Source organism: Onychostoma macrolepis, chromosome 20 (genome assembly GCF_012432095.1).
Source record: "Onychostoma macrolepis isolate SWU-2019 chromosome 20, ASM1243209v1, whole genome shotgun sequence".
Lineage (NCBI taxonomy): Eukaryota > Metazoa > Chordata > Actinopteri > Cypriniformes > Cyprinidae > Onychostoma > Onychostoma macrolepis.
Window position 1 is genome coordinate 24,095,753 of NC_081174.1, and position 19,306 is coordinate 24,115,058.

A 19,306-nucleotide genomic window follows, 5' to 3' on the forward strand; every position below is an offset into this window, starting at 1 on the left:
TCATCGGCGCAGATCAATGGACTGAGTCATGTGACCGCACTACGAACGTCACAAACTAATCTCACAAGCACGGCACTGATCAGTTAAAAAAACTTAATGTACGCACACAAATACGCTTAAAACGTTAAGCACTATAACGACATGACATTCACAAAGGAGTCTGGAGTGATGCACGTATTTAGGCAGATTTTGAGGCGCATTACCTTGAAAGATGAAAGTAATCCACAGCGTCCTCAGCAGCTCGGATGTTGGGAGAAAATGAAGACTCTTATGTTCAGTCTTGCATCCAAACACAGAACCACGGGGATTGCTTGCGAGACATTGACGTTATAGCTGCTTGAGCACGTAGAAAATGGAGAACGGCTTACAACCGCTGAGGACGGAAACTATGTCAATCAACCCCCGTGGCCAGGCCCTACGCAATGTGACGTCACACTGCGTGAGAATCAAAACAGCAGGCCTAGTGAAACTGACTTGGTTTAAAAAGGGGATTAAAAAATGAGGAGTGGGTGGATTTTTATCATTTTGGGATGGTTGTGTTCACACTGACAACACACATTTATGTCCAAACACCATGTAAAAGTAGATTTTGCATAATAGGTGCCCTTTAAAAGCCTTTTGCACACTGAGTCCGAAATTTTCACACGTTAAAAAAATAAATACGACCTCACGTTGTGTCAATCATCTTTAGACACTGCCTCTGAAGGTTTTGTCCGTCATAAAAATTTCATCAGGTTTGATTTTCTGCGTTATCGCATCCGTAGCAAGCATTTTGATAGGAAAGGATGACGAATACGAAGCATACGAACATTTCGAACTTGCACTTTATTTTATAGTGTCCTTGTTAGATCTTACATGTACTTATGTAGTTAATGTATTTATGAAATAACAATACCTGTGTAATAACAGTAAATTATTCATAGTTACATGCAACTAACCCTATGGTAAGTACATGTTGTTAATTAAAATTACTCGTTACTTTACACTGTAACAAGGCAACTGTGACATAAAGTGTAACCTACTTTAGCTTTAAATGTGATGCAGCAATGCAAATGTAATTACGGTGTATATTCTAGTAATGATCTGTAATGTTTTTTGCTGTATTAATTAAATTTGACTGTTACACAATGTGGCACAAGAACATTACAATCAGATTACCATTTAATAGAACTGAGAAATTGTGTGAACTTTTAACCTTTTTTACTGTGAATTATTGTTAGATTAATTTACTTTCTTAACCTGATTATTGTACAGATATGATATTTTATACATTTAATTTAACTCCAAAACACAACACCCTTATAAAGCTGTCAAATTACACTCTTGCATTGTTAACTGAGAACAATGTTTATGGTTGCTTTTATTCTTTATAGGCAATTTGCAATTTCATGCCTGAAATAAAGCAGTATCAGTAACTACAGTTACTTTAGACATGGTATTTATGATTCTTTAGGAGCTGCACTGCTTTTATTATCTTCCTAAAATTTAAGGTGCAGAAGGAATTTCTTCTGTATTTAAATGGGTTGTAATGTTAATGAGCGATAAAGGGAGATCACTGGCTCTGTGGCGTATACAGGCCACTCGTGCTGCTGATCAATACCGAATGAGTGGCCATTGACGGGAAGCTTCATGGTAGTGCATCTGTCTTAATGGGATCATGACACCATCAGGGTTCCCCTCATTCTGAAGCAGGGGAGCATGGAGGAAATGCATCACCACACACTTCCACAATCTCTTCCTACACTGCCTCAGTTTATTAACATCATATTTGAAGTGGAAAATAGTTGAAGGCATTTTCTGGGCACTTTGTGTACATTGTTTTTTTTTTAAAGAAATGAGTTCTTTATATGCTATAATTAATTAATTGACTATTTCATCAATGCATTTTTACTTTTTCTGGTAATTCATTATTTTATTTTAGATTAGACTGTAACGTCACATTTTCATATGTTATTTTTTTTTTTTCCTGGTTCTTTAATCTTCTCGTTTATGTTCCTCTCTTCAGAAAACTGTCTATGGGGCCAACGTTGTGATATTTGAGGGAATCTTGGCTTTTGCCAACAAGGAGCTTTTAAAGGTAAGCCTCGTGTATTAATCTTATCACACATTATATAAAAGTCTCAGCTGTCACATTTAACTGTGGTTTATAATATCACAAAGGGCTTTCAGTAAAAGATAGAAAGAGAGGAAGAATAATGGAAAGCTTCATAGCCTGAAATATAGAAGAGTATCATGGGAGTCATAAAGCAGAGAGGGAAAATGGAGGTGTAAAAGATAAGGTCAAATGAAAAGAAAGATAGCTTTGTAATGATAGGAAGAGAAGGGAGGGAATATTATGTATTTTATATTCTCACAGATTAGATATGTTAGATGGCTGTGTTCTACTGTGTCTAGACTGAAGAAAAGTGTTAAAAAAAAAAAAAGTTCTCAGTAGCCTATATGTGACCCTGGACCATGAAAACATTCTTAAGTCGCTGGGGTGTAGCAATAGCCAAACATACATTGTATGGGTCACAATTATCAATTTTTCTTTTATGCCAAAAATCATTAGGATATTAAGTAAAGATCATGTTCCATGAAGATGTTTTGTAAATTTCTTACTGTAAATGTATCAAAACCTATTTTTTGATTAGTAATGTGCATTGCTAAGAACTTCATTTGGACAACTTTAAAGGCGTTTTTTTCTCAATATTTTTATTTTTTTTGCACCCTCAGATTCCAGATTTCCAGATTATTGTTGTGATGGCAAAGCTGAATTTTTAAGCAGCCATTACTCCAGTCTTCAGTGTCACATGATCCTTTAGACATCATTCTAATATGATGATTTGGTGTTCAAGAAACATTTTGGTTATTATCAATGTCGAAAACAGAAATCTTATAACATTATAAAAGTCTTTTTTGATCGATTTAATGCATCCTTTCTGAAAGAAAGTATTACTAAGTATTATTGTCTCTGCTGCCGAGTAATGGCTCTCATTCCCACAATCCGACCACAGAGATGAGATTCCCTCTCTATTGTAGCATCTCTGTCTCTTCTCATATACATGAATACTGGTTAATGGTTAGCTAGATAATGAGTTCTAGTTGTCTCTTCTATCATTTAAGGGAACAACTGCATCTCTGGATGAAGAATAGATATGTAAAATCTTGTTCCTAAAGCCTGGTCCCATTGAAACGGCGCAAGAAGAATGTCCTCTCCTTGAGTTCTTTTCCTCCTGCATCCTGTTGTTTTCCTCACACAATGACGATGACTGATTCTTCTCTCTCTCTCTAATGGTGAAGGTGAAGAGCGGCCACAGGAAGTGAATAGGCAGTGTTTATCTACGCCTGCGTTGACGGTTCCCATTGCCGGGTTTCGATTCTTCCCTGCGCGAGGTGTCCGGAAATCTATACAAATTAAAATGGGAGTTATTGTGTACGCATTGGCAAAGCAGTTCATCCTGACGTGATTTACGAGCACCGCACAGCAGATGTGCCGCAGAACGAATGAAACTCAAACGGTAGACGTCATTCGGCTAATGAATGGATCAGAGTTTTCAGTTTAATTCTTTCTCATTGCAGGTCTTTGTGAATACTGTGACAGCTCACCTCCGTTTTCATTTCAGGAAGCATGAGCTATGACTTCCTGTCCTTTAAAACTTGATATACACTTGAACTTTCACTCCATTCATGTGCGTTTCTTGCACGCCTGCACACAAAGTCTTATAAGTTATGCCTCGTCGTGTTGGCAGGGCTGCTGGCACTGCTGTTTAAGGGTGTTGGATTGTTTATCGTTACCCTGGAATTTAATGCCTTTGCCTTATCATGTGGGCTCACTGAATGATATCCATTTTCAGCGTCAGTGTCAGAACCAGCGATACGTCTTGGCTAGTTGGCATCACGCTGCACTACATTGCTTTGATTGATCCTGACTTCCCCTTTGCTGAGCAGCCTTTTTAATATTTCCTGTCCGTTGATAGATCTGATACATGTTTTCAGTAACAGGAACCGTCGAGGAGAGACAGTAGTAGATCCTGGACAGATTGTCTGCCCTGCAAGATTTCATCACTTTGGGCTGAAGAATAATGAGGGTTATTAATCAATGGTATATGCTAAGTTTTTCTTTCCCCCCCAAAATATTGTAGTTAAGCAGCAAATTCTAGATGAACTACACTACTTTTCTGAAGTTTGGGGCTGGTGAATTTGTTTTTATTTTGAAGTTTCTTATGCTCATAAAAGGCGAAAATGCAGTAAAATTGTGAAATATTACATTTTAAAATATTAATTTTCTGTTTTAAAGGTGCTGTATGTAGGATTGACTAGGTATTGCAGTCCAAATTCAAAATATTGGAGAGGGTTTTTTTCACCCGGCCCCTCCTCCTCAGACTTGACGCACACGCAGGTTGCCAGATTAACGACACCAACAGGAACGAGCGCACATGACGATGAATGAAATTAAATACGCTGTGTTTTCCGCCAACTGGCAACCCGCGGTGCCAAAATACAATTGGGTAAACTGGCAGTGGACTGGTTTCACAAACCATAACAAACAGACATTCCGGGCCGGAGCGCATATTTTCAAAGGAGAATAACTGACTGTAGCATTGTTTTTCAGATAAGTTAAAAAGTATGTTAACTTGGCATGTTTCTTAAATATCTGCAAACATATTATGGTATTTTTATGCTTTAGTAGAGTCAAAATCCTACATACAGCACCAGAAACCACAAAAGAACTGCAGCAGAAAAATGTCTGTGCAAGTTACAGGGTTCCTACGGGGTCTGGAAAAGTATGGAAAAAAGAAAGCAGAGTATGGAAAAGTATTTGTGTTTCCAGACTTTTGCCCCATTTAGTTTTTTTTATCATAGAAAATTAAGAATTTAATAAAAATAAATGTATTTTACAAGAAGTCAGTCAAAATACGACCGAATGAATTCAAGGTGCACTTTTTCATTATGCAAAATGCAGGTTATAAGCAGTTTGGGTTTCTTCTCACAACATACTTTGCACTGTATTACATAGCCTCGATGACCTTTAAAGGCCAAATTTGAAACAGTAAAATTTTTTTACAGCACCCGTCTTTTTTTTAATAAACCCTTGGACTTGGCAAATTTTATTTTATATTTCGTGTCATGGTTTCTGTGCCACCACAGAGGATGTGTTAAATTGGACATTAGGCCTTGAAATTAGAGGTACTACCATAAAAAAGCAAGAGCAAGTAGAGCAAGTCTCTTTTAATTCATGTGTATCCATGCTCTTTTTTTTTTTTTTTATTCATAAGATGGCAGTGATGCACAAAGGAAATAGGTTATATAAAACTAGAAATTGTAATGCGCAAGCATGCACAAAATTCCCATGCACATGTGAATACTTTCTCGAAGGCATAAAAACGTTTCTTGTGTGCACATGACTGTACTATATACCAAATATAAAGCTGAAAATTGTGTTTTATGAACCATTTATGTTAAAAATGGTCTGAAAATCTAAAGAGAGTTTTGGAAATTTGAGTCTGAAAAAGTATGGAATTTTGAAATGGAATTAATGGAAAATGTGTAGGAGACCTGAAGTTATATATTAAGCACTTTATATTAAGCCCTTCAAAATTGCACCAGATTGCACATCTTTGAATGTGACTTGGTTGCATTTGGCATTGTAATTCTTAAAAAATTCGTTTGTTGCAGCTCTAATGTACACTTTTTGTGTTTGCCTATCATGCGTTGTCAGTTTTTTGACGTTTTGTTGTATTTCTGTTTCTGTGTGTCCTTCAGCTCCTAGACATGAAGGTGTTTGTTGACACAGACTCAGACATCCGGCTAGTCAGGCGGCTAAAGAGGGACATCACGAATAGAGGGCGTGACATTGCAGGTGTCATTAAACAGTACAACAAATTTGTCAAGCCAGCATTTGAGCAGTACATCGAACCCACTGTTCAAGTTGCAGATATTGTGGTACCAAGAGGTATGTGAAGTTGGAAAATGTCAAAACTGCCAAACATTTTGTGAGATATCAGACTGTTAAGCATATTTTACTGGGCTGTCTGTCTTTAATGTTGTTAAGCAACGTTTATATTCAGAAATTTCATTAATAGATTATTTAAAAATGTTTCACCTTGAAATTTTTTTTTTTTAATTTCTGTATAAATAACTGAGACATTATACAGTTGTAATAGCCCTTGATGCTGGTACAGCAGTAAACAATTACTCTGAAAGCTCTAGTTTATTCAGATTTTTTCTACTCAAAATTATGGGATTATGTGCTTTATTATAACAGTCCCCTTCCATGTTTCTCCAGGTGGAGAAAACTTTGTAGCCTTGGATCTGATTGTTCAGCACGTTCACAGTCAGCTGGAAAAGGTATGTAATAAAAATTGCTCCTCATTCTCATCTGTTTGATACTGAGTGAGAATGATTAGTTGGTCTGTGCATAATGAAGTGCTGAGAATGGCCAACATGCATGCTGTATCCCTGCTAGATGATCCACATGCTCTTAATACGCACACAAATGTTGCATGTGTGTGCATATGAAGCCCATGCCATGGTATAAGTATAGTTTGCCCTCTGGTGGTCATACTCTATATGTGACACAAGATATTTTGTTATAAATATTATGTGCATTGGTTCAGACAAGAAAAGGCAAGGCCAGTAATCTTGATGTATTTATTTTACAGTCCATCTTCTCCTTTATAGTATTATAAAATTCATTTGCAAATGTAATTTCTGGCACAATATTCATAAAAGAAAATTAATATTGAAATGATGACATTTCCATTGGGAATTGATTGGATCTGTGGGCATTTCATACCATAAAATAGTCCAGCCCAATTGTGAATTTACTACCGAAAAGTGACTAAATAGCCTGTTGGTTAACATCATCCACTTTTTTTCTTTGGAATAACGTGCTTCAGACAGTATGCTGAGAAACCAGGAGACAAGCAAATGTGTAGTCAGTTTTGATTTCATGTTGCCTACCAAGGTAAATACTATAAAGACAAAGATGTTAACACTAATGAACGTTTGCTGAGTGACGTTCATGTTCATGCATTGCTGACAAATGTATTCCACAAAAAGGGTTTAGTGCCTCTTTGAAATGTAATCATTTTCTGTGCCTGGCAGGCTGAATAAAGTCATGAATTATCCTGAGGTGGAAAATGCTTTTCTCTTCTTTCTTTTTTTTTTTTTTTTTCCTCGATCAGTCACAGCGAGGAATGATCTGTAGAACTAATGAACCATGTGCTTTTATTCAAAAGATATCATGCTCTAAAGCCATAGGACCGCATTGGGTTTCTCATCACAGAGGTCATATTTGAAAGATTTTCTGTTAGGCCCAGTGAATACTTTGACTGAAAAATCTTCTGTCAAAGTACTGCAATTTTTTATTTTTTATTTTTTTATAATGATTCCTCAATTAGGGGCACTTTTGAAATTTTGTTTTGTGTGACGTGTGGTTTTTCAATATTGTGTGTGATGTTAATGATGCTGTTGACATTTTTTGCTTTATGGGAGAAAAAAGATAAACCTTGGACTTGCTAAAATGACAGATAAGGTAGCAGCCAATTACATTTGAACTTGGTTTAAGAAATTTATTAAATGAATGAAATGATAATTACTGACCAATGTATAAAGCTATCTACATTATTTGCTTAGTTATTTAAAGGGATAGTTCACCCAAAAATGAAAATTAAACCATGTTTTACTTGCCCTCAAGGCATCCTAAGTGTATATGACTTTCTTCTTTCAGACGAATCCAATTGGAGTTATATAATTTTTTCCTTGCTCTTCCAGGCGTTTCAATGGGAGTAAGCAGGTGTTTGTTTTCAACTGTCCAAAAGTAGTAGAATAAAGTCTGCATAATAAAACGTGCATCACTTGGCTCCAGGGGGTGAATAAAGGTCTCCTGCAGTGAATCGATGCGTTTTTGTAAGAAAAATATCCATATTTAAAATGTTATAAATACTTTTTTCTCACGTCCGCTGACTGTCATATGTGCAAGCCGTTCTGACGGATGACGTAGAACATAGGCGTCGCTTGCGCCTCTGAGATATGGTAGTCTCGCGAGTTTATATACAGAAGCAAAATTTCCTTACTTTAGCAAAGGATAACCAGTCTCCTCTTGGCTTATATCGAAATCCTCCTGCATTTTTCTTTACAAATCCTCATTTTGTGCTTCAAATTCGTGACCGGCTTTTAGTTTTGCTGTCTCTCCTCCACGCTTCTGCGTTCATCACGAATCACTGGCGCATGCACGACACGCATGTCATCCTCCCGGAACAGCTTGCACGTATGGCAGGCAGCGGAAGTGAGAAAAATGTATTTATAACCTTTTAAATATGGATATTTTTCCTACAAAACGCATCAATTCGCTACAGGAGGCCTTTATTCACCCCCGGAGCCGAGTGATGCATGTTTTATTATGGATGCGTGGACTTTATTCTACTACTTTTGGACTGTTGGGAAAAAAAAAAAAAACACCTGCTTACTTCCATTGAAATGCTTGGAAGAGCAAGGAAAAAATTTAATGTAACGATTGGATTCGTCTGAAAGAAGAAAATCTTATACACCTAGGGTGCTTTGAGAGTAAGTAAAACATGGGCTAATTTTCATTTTTGGGTGAACTATTCCTTTAAAATAGTATCAAATGGTGCGTGTATACACGCATACATATTACTATTATAAAAGAACAAATTTATTAATATATAAATTAATAATAAATATTACTTTTATAATAATGTATTCCATTTATTTATTCATTCAAAAGATTTTCCCTAATTCAAACACTTCTTTTTATTTCAATTTATTTATTTATTTTATTAAAGATTCACCCTCCAAAAAATGTAAATTAAAAACCAAACGCTGTTGTGACTAAAGCAATGGAAAATTTAGTGTCTATACATGTGGTATCTTATCAACCCTATGATTCCACAGTAATACAGTGACACTGATAAAGGCTTTTAAATCAGCCATGTTCTTTTTAGTGAGAGGCATACATGTATATTGTGTAAGACTGCAAGAATGTGATTGTATCGGGTTAAATATAGGGAGTAAGAGTAGCTGATAGTGCCATGAAATATTTTCCCAGTATACCATGGAGAGGGTGAGGGCTGACTGTTTGGAATGGCTTTTCTGAGTGAATATCTCATTTCATGAGTTTGTCTTTTTTTCTTTTCTTTTTTTATTCCTCTCCTCTCTGTGTGTGTTTGTAATGAAATACTTGCTAAACCTTCAACCGATTGCTCTAACCATCCCAGCGTGAAATCACAGTGAGGTATGGCTGCTTTTCCCCTCATTTCCTTCCATCTCTCTTTCCTTCATTCTTTAAACCTGTGCTTCATCTCTCCTCTGTTTTCCTCAAACCTGCAGAGATGCAAATGGAGACGAAAGGAAAAGCGTAGCCCTGGCTGTGGTCTACACTAAACAAATTGAATGTTTAGTGTTGTAAAGGCTGCAGTATAAATGGATACACAGCCCTGCCAACATTAAAATCTCATTGGTCCAAAGTCACAGCTGTAATTTAAACAGCTAATACACTACCTTTCAAAAGTTTGGGTGGTATGATTTTTAATGGTTAAGTCATTTATTTGATTAAAAAAAACAATAGTGAAATAGGCTGCTATTGCAGTTTAAAATAACTATTTTCTGTTTTAATATGCATATGTAATTTATTCCTGTGATGGCAAAGCTGAATTTTCAGCAGCCATTGCTCCAGTCTTCAGTGTCCTTCAGAAAGCAATCTAATATGCTGATTTGGTGCATTATCAATATTAAAAACAGTTGTTTTTGCTGTGTCATTGCTGAGTAAAAGTATTATTTTCTCTGAACGTTAGTGCTTGTTTTGATTTTAATTTGAATATTTTGGCCGAAATGATCTACAAAGCAAAACGTTTGAGTGGACACTATATTAAGGACCTGAATGAATTGCACGAAATTGTTGTGAAGACAGAATATATTTATAAATTAGCTTTGCGAGCCAAAAAACACCATAGCTTCACTGTGTACCTTTTGTCTCCACCTCCACTGTTATATTTGATGCTGTTGCTAACACAGGGATGGGCCTGTTTCAGTGGTTTTGCTCTTCAGATACTGTGCAGCCTGTGAAATCCACTGATAATGCAGTATTGAGAAACTCAGTATTGAGACATCTATTGTCATTTTATCATTTTAGACTGGCAACAGCACCTCAGCTGAAAACCACTGATATACTACCCAGACCTGAGCTCATCTTGGCTGTGATGTGTCCGTCTGTTCTGTATAGACTTTAATAAGGTCGTGTTCTTTTCTCCCCCTCCCTCTCTCTTTTCTCTGTCTCGTCATCATTGTCTCCCAATGAACATTTATTCCTTCTTCAGAGGAAACTCCGCTGGGATATGTGAGGATAAATTCTTGCATCCTCTCGCCTTTCTTTTTTTTCTGTTCTGTTTTCTTCATTTTATTTGTTTGTTTTCATTTTATTTATTTTTTTGTTTTCTTGGATCCATCCTCCGCAATCCTTCCTCACTTGATAAAACACGTTCTGCTCTTGTAGTTTTCTACTAGTACAACCCGAATTCCGGAAATGTTGGGATGTTTTTTAAATTTGAATAAAATGAAAACTAAAAGAATTTCAAATCACATGAGCCAATATTTTATTCACAATAGAACATAGGTAACATAACCTGTTTTTTACAATTTTATGCACAAAATGAGCTCATTTCAAATTTGATGCCTGCTACAGGTCTCAAAATTGTTGGGACAGGGGCATGTTTACCATGGTGTAGCATCTCTTCTTTTCAAGACAGTGTTAAGATGTCTGGGCTTCGAGGTTATGAGTTTCTGGAGTTTTGGTGTTGAAATTTGGTCCCATTCTTTCCTGATACAGGTTTCCAGCTGCTGAAGAGTTCATGGTCATCTTTGATGTATTTTTTGTTTAATGATGCGCCAAATGTTCTCTATAGGTGAAAGATCTGGACTGCAGGCACCCGGACTCTTCTACTACAAAGCCATGCTGTTGTAATAGCTGCAGTATATGGTTTTGCATTGTCCTGCTGAAATACACAAGGCCTTCCCGGAAATAGACGTTGGCTGGAGGAGAGCATATGTTGCTCTAAAACCTTTTATATACCTTTCAGCATTCATAGTGCCTTCTAAAACATGCAAGCTGCCCATACCGTATGCACTTATGCACCCCCATACCATCAGAGATGCTGGCTTTTGAACTGAACACTGATAACACGCTGGAAGGTTTTCCTCCTCCTTAGCCTGGAGAACACAGCGTCCGTGATTTCCAACAAGAATGTCAAATTTGGTCTCGTCTGACCATAGAACACTTTTCCACTTTGAAACAGTCCATTTTAAATGAGCCTTGGCCCACAGGACACGACGGCGCTTCTGGACCATGTTCACATATGGCTTCCTTTTTGCATGATAGAACTTTAGTTGGCATCTGCAGATGGCACGGCGGAGTGTGTTTACCGACAGTGGTTTCTGGAAGTATTCCTGGGCCCATTTAGTAATGTCAATGACAGAATCACACCGATGAGTGATGCAGTGTCGTCTGAGGGGCTGAAGACCACGGGCATCCAACAAAGGTCTTCGGCATTGTCCCTTACGCACAGAGATTTCTCCAGTTTCTCTGAATCTTTTGATGATGTTATGCACTGTAGATGATGAGATTTGCAAAGCCTTTGTAATTTGACATTTAAAGTATTCCACAATCTTTTTACGCACTCTTTCACAGATTGGAGAGCCTCTGTCCATTTTTACTTCTGAGACTCTGCCTCTCTAAGACATCCCTTGTATCTGTAATCATGTTACAGACCTGATGTCAATTAACAATTAGTTGCTAGATGTTCTCCCAGCTGAATCTTTTCAAAATGTCTTGCTTTTTCAGCTCTTTGTTGCCCCCGTGCCAACTTTTTTGAGACCTGTAGCAGGCATCAAATTTGAAATGAGCTCATTTAGTGGATAAAAGTGTAAAATTTCTCGCTTTAAACATTTGTTATCTATGTTCTATTATGAATAAAATATTGGCTTGTGTGATTTGAAAGTCTTTTAGTTTTCATTTTATTGAAATTTAAAAAACGTCCCAACATTTACGGAATTCGGGTTGTATTGTTTGAATTTTTTTTTTCAAAGCTTGTGTATGTTTAACTTTCAGAGTGAGCTAATAACATTCACAGTCCATCACAGTGTCCTAACCAGCATCACTTGTGAAAAGCGACAAGACATTTTGTCCATTACTTGGTTTTTAGTTTTGTGGCCTTGCATGGGTAGGAATCTGATTGGTCCAAAATCTCTGTACATACTGTATCTTCTGATTGGTTGTCGTCATGTCATGCTGTGAAGTGTTTTTGTGTTCAGTGGAGACAAAGTGCTTGTTGAGTGACTCGCGTCACACTGGTTAGGACACAGTGTCTTTTTGTATGGGCTTGTGAGCTGAGGTTTGGTGGAACTGGCAGCCACAAAGAAGGATATTTAGCAGCTACATATATTAAATGTCTCAAATCATTAATGTAGGTTGTATACTGTAGAGGGCAGTGGTGGCTCTCTCAGTCTTTGCTTAGTTTTTCACATTTACAATAGAAATGAACAGAGTTCAGAGTCCATTACCATCTTGGTAATGATGTTGGTTTTATTTAATATCACATTATTTCACTGTTTAAAGAAATGGTTTACCCTAAAATTTGAACTGTCATTTACTCTGCCTCAAGTATGACTCTTTTTTTCTTTCTTCTGTGATATGCAAAAAGAGGTTTTTACAATGTGAAAAAACATAATGAAAATCCTGCCTAATGTGTGTGTGGTCTGAAAGAAAGTCATACATGTTTGGAATGAAATGAGTGAGTAAATGACAATCGTAATTTTTAGGTGAACAGTTTCTTTAATGCTTGTGCATCAGATCTTTGGTTGCAAAACCCTCTCTTCTGTCTACTTCTAATTTAAAGGCCTGTTCACACCAAGTCTGATAATTCATGCTGATGATGCACACACTTGTATGTAGAAACCTACAATATAAACAAGTTGTCAACACATAACCCAAGTCAATATCTTATTGGTCAGGGAGATTTGTTTTTGGGGTGAAAGTGGTTCATTTGTGTAAATTATGCAGTTGTTTTATTTTAAAATGTATTTATAATGGAAATCCTGACTTGAAGTGAATGGGCCTTGACTCTGCCTCGACCTGCTACTATAACACTTCAAACTCACATCAGCTCTTCAAACCATATTCACACTGGGAAAAAGTCAAATATTGTTATATTTGTCTATTTTCCAATAACAAAAAGTTTGGTTTTGTTTGCTTGTGTGCAACTTGTGGAATGTTTACGTTTCATATCCGTGTGCTATATAGATCAGCCCTGGCATCTGCCCATCAGGGTCAACCTTTACCCAAGACCCTGAGTGTCATGGAGAGCACCCCACAAGTCAGAGGAATGCACACTATTATCAGGTATGACCTCACTGCTGTTATGAATACTTAAAGGGATAGTTCACCCAAAAATGAAAATTTTATGTTTATCTACTTACCCCAAGGGTATCCAAGATGTAGGTGAATTTGTTTCTTCAGTAGAACACAAACGAAGATTTGACCTCAAATCGTTGCAGTCTGTCAGTAATGTAAAGTCAGTCAATGGTACCCACGGCTTTGAGAGAGGAAAAAAACACCGTCAAAACCTGCCCAAAAAAAGCTCAAAGCATGAATCCGTATTCAGAAGGACACGGGAAACACATAACGATTGCTAACGGTTGCCTGTTACTTTACAGTACATAAAATTTCACCTACCACATAAACAGAGTAAGGAATGATGGCGAATGATTTGCAGATACTCAGCACCACTGACAAACATCTAATCTTGTAAAATGTATGGTAAGTACTGCCGCTCTGTAGTATAAACGGATTGTGCAATCGCAAATCTCGAAAGTAAAACTAAAAAGCAATCGTACAAATATACATATATACAGTGAGGAAAATAAGTATTTGAACACCCTGCTATTTTGCAAGTTCTCCCACTTAGAAATCATGGAGGGGTCTGAAATTGTCATCGTAGGTGCATGTCCACTGTGAGAGACATAATCTAAAAAAAAATCCAGAAATCACAATGTATGATTTTTAACTATTTATTTGTATGATACAGCTGCAAATAAGTATTTGAACACCTGTCTATCAGCTAGAATTCTGACCCTCAAAGACCTGTTAGTCTGCCTTTTAAAATGTCCACCTCCACTCCATTTATTATCCTAAATTAGATGCACCTGTTTGAGGTCGTTAGCTGCATAAAGACACCTGTCCACCCCATACAATCAGTAAGAATCCAACTACTAACATGGCCAAGACCAAAGAGCTGTCCAAAGACACTAGAGACAAAATTGTACACCTCCACAAGGCTGGAAAGGGCTACAGGGAAATTGCCAAGCAGCTTGGTGAAAAAAGGTCCACTGTTGGAGCAATCATTAGAAAATGGAAGAAGCTAAACATGACTGTCAATCTCCCTCGGACTGGGGCTCCATGCAAGATCTCACCTCGTGGGGTCTCAATGATCCTAAGAAAGGTGAGAAATCAGCCCAGAACTACACGGGAGGAGCTGGTCAATGACCTGAAAAGAGCTGGGACCACCGTTTCCAAGGTTACTGTTGGTAATACACTAAGGCGTCATGGTTTGAAATCATGCATGGCACGGAAGGTTCCCCTGCTTAAACCAGCACATGTCCAGGCCGACTTAAGTTTGCCAATGACCATTTGGATGATCCAGAGGAGTCATGGGAGAAAGTCATGTGGTCAGATGAGACCAAAATATAACTTTTGGTCATAATTCCACTAAACGTGTTTGGAGGAAGAAGAATGATGAGTACCATCCCAAGAACACCATCCCTACTGTGAAGCATGGGGTGGTAGCATCATCTTTGGGGTGTTTTTCTGCACATGGGACAGGGCGACTGCACTGTATTAAGGAGAGGATGACCGGGGCCATGTATTGCAAGATTTTGGGGAACAACCTCCTTCCCTCAGTTAGAGCATTGAAGATGGGTCGAGGCTGGGTCTTCCAACATGACAATGACCCGAAGCACACAGCCAGGATAACCAAGGAGTGGCTCTGTAAGAAGCATATCAAGGTTCTGGCGTGGCCTAGCCAGTCTCAGACCTAAACCCAATAGAGAATCTTTGGAGGAGCTCAAACTCCGTGTTTCTCAGCGACAGGCCAGAAACCTGACTGATCTAGAGAAGATCTGTGTGGAGGTGGGCCAAAATCCCTCCTGCAGTGTGTGCAAACCTGGTGAAAAACTACAGGAAAGCGTTTGACCTCTGTAATTGCAAACAAAGGCTACTGTACCAAATATTAACATTGATTTTCTCAGGTGTTCAAATACTTATTTGCAGCTGTATCATACAAATAAATAGTTAAAAAAATCATACATTGTGACTTCTGGATTTTTTTTTTTTTAGATTATGTCTCTCACAGTGGACATGCACCTACGATGACAATTTCAGACCCTCCATGATTTCTAAGTGGGAGAACTTGCAAAATAGCAGTGTGTTCAAATACTTATTTTCCTCACTGTATATATATAGAGAGAGAGAGAGAGAGATAGATATAACAGAGGTGGGGGACTCGAGTCGCATGACTTAACTTGAGTCTGACTCGAGTCGCAAATTTAAGGACTTCTGACTTGCTTGACTAAATAAAGAAAATGACTCGACTTGACTTGGACTTGAGATCCAGTGACTTGAGACTTGACTTGACTTGACCTTCATGACTCGGCAGGACTTGACTTTATAACAACTCTAATTATTATTATAAATCATCCCGACGGGTGAACCGCAAAAATTGACGTAACGGGTGGAAAAATATAGACGTGTCGGGTGCGGTGCGGGTCTGACTGGTGACAGGCACGGGCGGGTTGCGGGTACAATTATAACCAAGACCATTTCGATTTAATCCAGTACACGCTGAACGGCAGCTCCTTTCAAATTGTCCCGTGCTTGTGTTCACGCGCTCTGTCTGAAGACCGGGCTTCTACAGCGAGATTTGCAAACACTGAGCACTGTAGCCAATCGACAGCTGTACTGACATTGATTGACAGCTGTAGGTCTAGTGATTATATTAAAGGGAGTGCTCTTTGCTCGCTTTTCTGTAGTTAATCTATTCACAGTTTGAATAAAAACTTTATAGTCTATTTCTCATTCTAAAATAAGCCTAACACTGTTCTGTTAGCTTATTTAATGCAATGTTTAATTAACTGAAAAATGCTTAAGGCTTCTTAATGTGCGCTAATAAAAATGCTAACAATTAATTTATATTTTTGTCAAATTGTTAAAATAGAGGTGTGTTCCAATAGTTTTTGCTATGATTTCGAAATTAATAATTAGAAACGTAAAACTGGCTACTGAAATTTCGGAATCGTGGCTGTTATTTTTATTTTTTTATTATTTTTTTAATAAAACTCTTTAGCTTTTCATATTTATTATGTTGCCTCTGTGTCTGTGATTAGCCTATAGGAGCTTATATTGTTTTTACACGTTGTTCTCTCTCTCTCTCTCTCTCTCTCTCTCTCTCTCTCTCTCTCTCTCTCTCTCTCGAGACACTGCTGCCAGTCCTACATATTTTTATGCAGCCTATAAAGTTATTTATTTTATTGGTTATGAAGGAAAAGCTCATATTTGTCTTATTAATCTAAACCCTTTAGACCTGTTTATATATTGTTCACATGTAGCCTACGCAATAGTTTTATATTGTTTACACGTTGAATGTTGCTTTCTCTCTCTCTCTGTTAACTTGTTGGGCTGCGTGTGTTAAATGTTGTTATTATTAATTTTTAAACGCATTAACTCAGAATTACTTGTTAATAGCGTGTTACATTAAAAATAAAATAAAGGTGTTTTGTCTGCCTTATGTAGATTTAATGCGGGTGCGGTTCGGGTCGTGGTTTTTATGTCAAACGGGTTGGGTCGGGTTCGGAATTAAATTAGTGTTGCTGTCAGATAACGGGTCGGGTAATCGGTTAACTACTGCGGGTGCGGGGCGGGTTTATCAAACAGGACCCGTGCAGGACTCTGCTTTGTGGCTTAGTTTGTAGTTAAAAGTGAAGTCTCACGGGAGGCAATAGTAACAATAAAATCTCTTATTTTATTGGCTACAATACAAAGCAGTTAATGCTAAAATAAAACAAAGCATCAGCTAAGTCACGAGTTCTGTAATCAAACTCTAAGCAGCAATACTGGAGATGCTGTTAATCGCCCCTCGTTAGGTTATCAGGTGTCTTTCATGCTTAATGCAGGCAGCAAGAGTGGCTTACTCCTCAGACCTTTTATACTATTTTGGGTAATTCCAATTACACATCAATGTCTGTGACTCATGAAGGATGTCCTTCCTCTATCGCTTTCGTTCTGTCTGTCGATGTTCTTCATCGTAATCTTCGTCTGGCTCACCTCTGCTTGATGTTGCAACATGCTTTCTTCACCATTGTCAAACTTAGATATCTAACTTTCATAGTTGTTGCTTATTCATCCTAACAAAGCAAGTCCTGCAAGTGAAAACATTTTTACATAAAAGCATGTGGCCTTAACATAAGAACAAGCAAATAATAAAACATTGAAACAGGCAAATAGCAATATCATTATCCCTATCCAAAACAATATATACCGAAATGTCTGTTATAGAACATTTAATATTTGTCTGGATATAAAGTTTAGGTTCAAACTCAAGAATCTGAAATGTACCCTTTAGATATACACCTTGGGTTTCTCCAGTGTAGGTGTACTGTATGTCACAAATAAATAAAGAGCAAAATGTATCAGCAAAATTATTAATTGGCCATTTAAAATGAGTGGGGCTTCAGCAGGCTGGCAACAGTTTGAGTTGTGTTTGTACTTTTTGGGCCACTGATTTGTAATTAAAATAAGGATTGTTTTCTCACTTTATCTAAACTCTCAGACCAGTGGTTTCTGTAAACAGTATCATACACTCTTCCAAAACGTACATCATCTCTGTTGTGTATTATTGACTGTGTCCCCTGTGCCCTCAGGAATAAAGAAACCAGTCGGGATGAATTTATATTCTATTCAAAGAGATTAATGAGGCTTCTCATAGAGCACGCTCTGTCCTTCCTGCCGCTGAAGGTGAGTGGACCGCCATTAATGACCACCTACGATTTTTTTTTTTAAACTTGATGTTACGAGCTCCGGTTATTGGTCATAATACAGTGATACATACGAGTGTCAGGCAGTGCCCCCATGGACAAATTAAATTTTTATTGTGTGAAGTGATGCGAGTCTTCATTCAAGATTATAGCACTTGTTTTATGTAATTTTTTGTTATAATATCGATCATTGATTCTAATTTCATCTTCTCTTTTTAGCCGGTGTCTGTTGAAACTCCTCAAGGAACTGTATATGAAGGGAAGAGGCTGAGTGGGAAAAGGGTTTGTTTATTGGAAGATTAAAACGTGTTAAATGTGCTTTTTTGAAAAAAAAAAAATGCTTGATCAAATTAGTTATCTTCCTATGGTAGCCTGTATTCACCACAGAAAAAAAAAAAGTTATTTCAAACTTATTGCAGTTTGACTTATTTCTGCATTTGTGTCTTGCAATTCAGACTTTTTTCTCACAATTCTGTTTATATCTCACTATTCAGACTTTTTTCTCACAATTCTAAGAAAAAAGAGAATTGCAAGATACAAATGCAGAATTCAGATTTTCTCGCAAATTCCAAGTTTACATCTTCTAATTCTGACTTTTTTCCCTGAATTCTGAGTTTACATCTCACAATTCTGACTTTTTCCTTTCTGCCACAAAATAAAAAAGGTAACATTTATCTCACAATTTTTACTCCCTTTTTTTTCCTGAGGAAAAAGAGTTTGAATTGTGAGTAATAAACTCAAGATTGTGAGGACAAAAGTCTGTATTGTGATATAATTAATCAGTTACGTTATTCTTTTTATTCCATGGCAGAAACACGTTTCCATGGGTATCGCTATTATCTGTATGTCAGGATTTAACACCTGTGCTCCTTGTTTGTTCGTTTGATAGATCACTGGTGTGTCCATTCTACGGGCAGGAGAGACCATGGAACAGGCCTTGATGGCTGTTTGTAAGGACATTCGGCTCGGAAAGATCCTCATTCAGACTAATCATGACACAGGAGAGCCTGAGGTATCAATTCTTCACCCATCCAACTGACAGACACATCTATAAACAAGCTCTGATCAAAAAGTTGTCCGTGTTGTCATGTGTCCTTGTGTTCTCAGCCTTGGTGAGACGGCACGTATGATTTACTTGTTGCCTACTAGTCAGGTCACGATCTGTTTCACACGATCTGTGCTTTGCCAGATTTGATATTTATGACTCTTCTCACCTGACATATAA

The 19,306-nt window shown here is 37.5% G+C and overlaps 2 protein-coding genes across 5 annotated transcripts in view; one reads left to right on the top strand and one right to left on the bottom strand.

Moving 5' to 3' along the window:
* slc30a2 (solute carrier family 30 member 2) overlaps positions 1 to 13,921 on the bottom strand; it is a 38,489-nt gene extending 24,568 nt beyond the window's left edge. The window contains exon 1 of the mRNA XM_058755103.1: positions 13,474 to 13,921. The gene's annotated coding sequence lies outside the window, so the exon portion shown is untranslated. The remainder of the gene's footprint in view (positions 1 to 13,473) is intronic.
* The window catches only part of si:ch211-243j20.2 (uridine-cytidine kinase-like 1), a 40,363-nt gene that overhangs the window by 14,993 nt on the left and 6,064 nt on the right, over positions 1 to 19,306 (top strand). For 2 of the 4 annotated variants that reach the window (XM_058755096.1, XM_058755099.1), the window contains exons 5-12: positions 2,006 to 2,077; positions 5,746 to 5,935; positions 6,269 to 6,330; positions 10,320 to 10,339; positions 13,298 to 13,396; positions 17,968 to 18,061; positions 18,301 to 18,363; positions 18,971 to 19,093. In XM_058755096.1, the coding sequence (XP_058611079.1) occupies positions 2,006 to 2,077; positions 5,746 to 5,935; positions 6,269 to 6,330; positions 10,320 to 10,339; positions 13,298 to 13,396; positions 17,968 to 18,061; positions 18,301 to 18,363; positions 18,971 to 19,093 (723 nt within the window). Of the gene's footprint in view, positions 1 to 2,005; positions 2,078 to 5,745; positions 5,936 to 6,268; positions 6,331 to 9,221; positions 9,239 to 10,319; positions 10,340 to 13,297; positions 13,397 to 17,967; positions 18,062 to 18,300; positions 18,364 to 18,970; positions 19,094 to 19,306 lie in introns of all 4 variants that reach the window. The other 2 variants (XM_058755097.1, XM_058755100.1) reach the window with 1 other exon arrangement.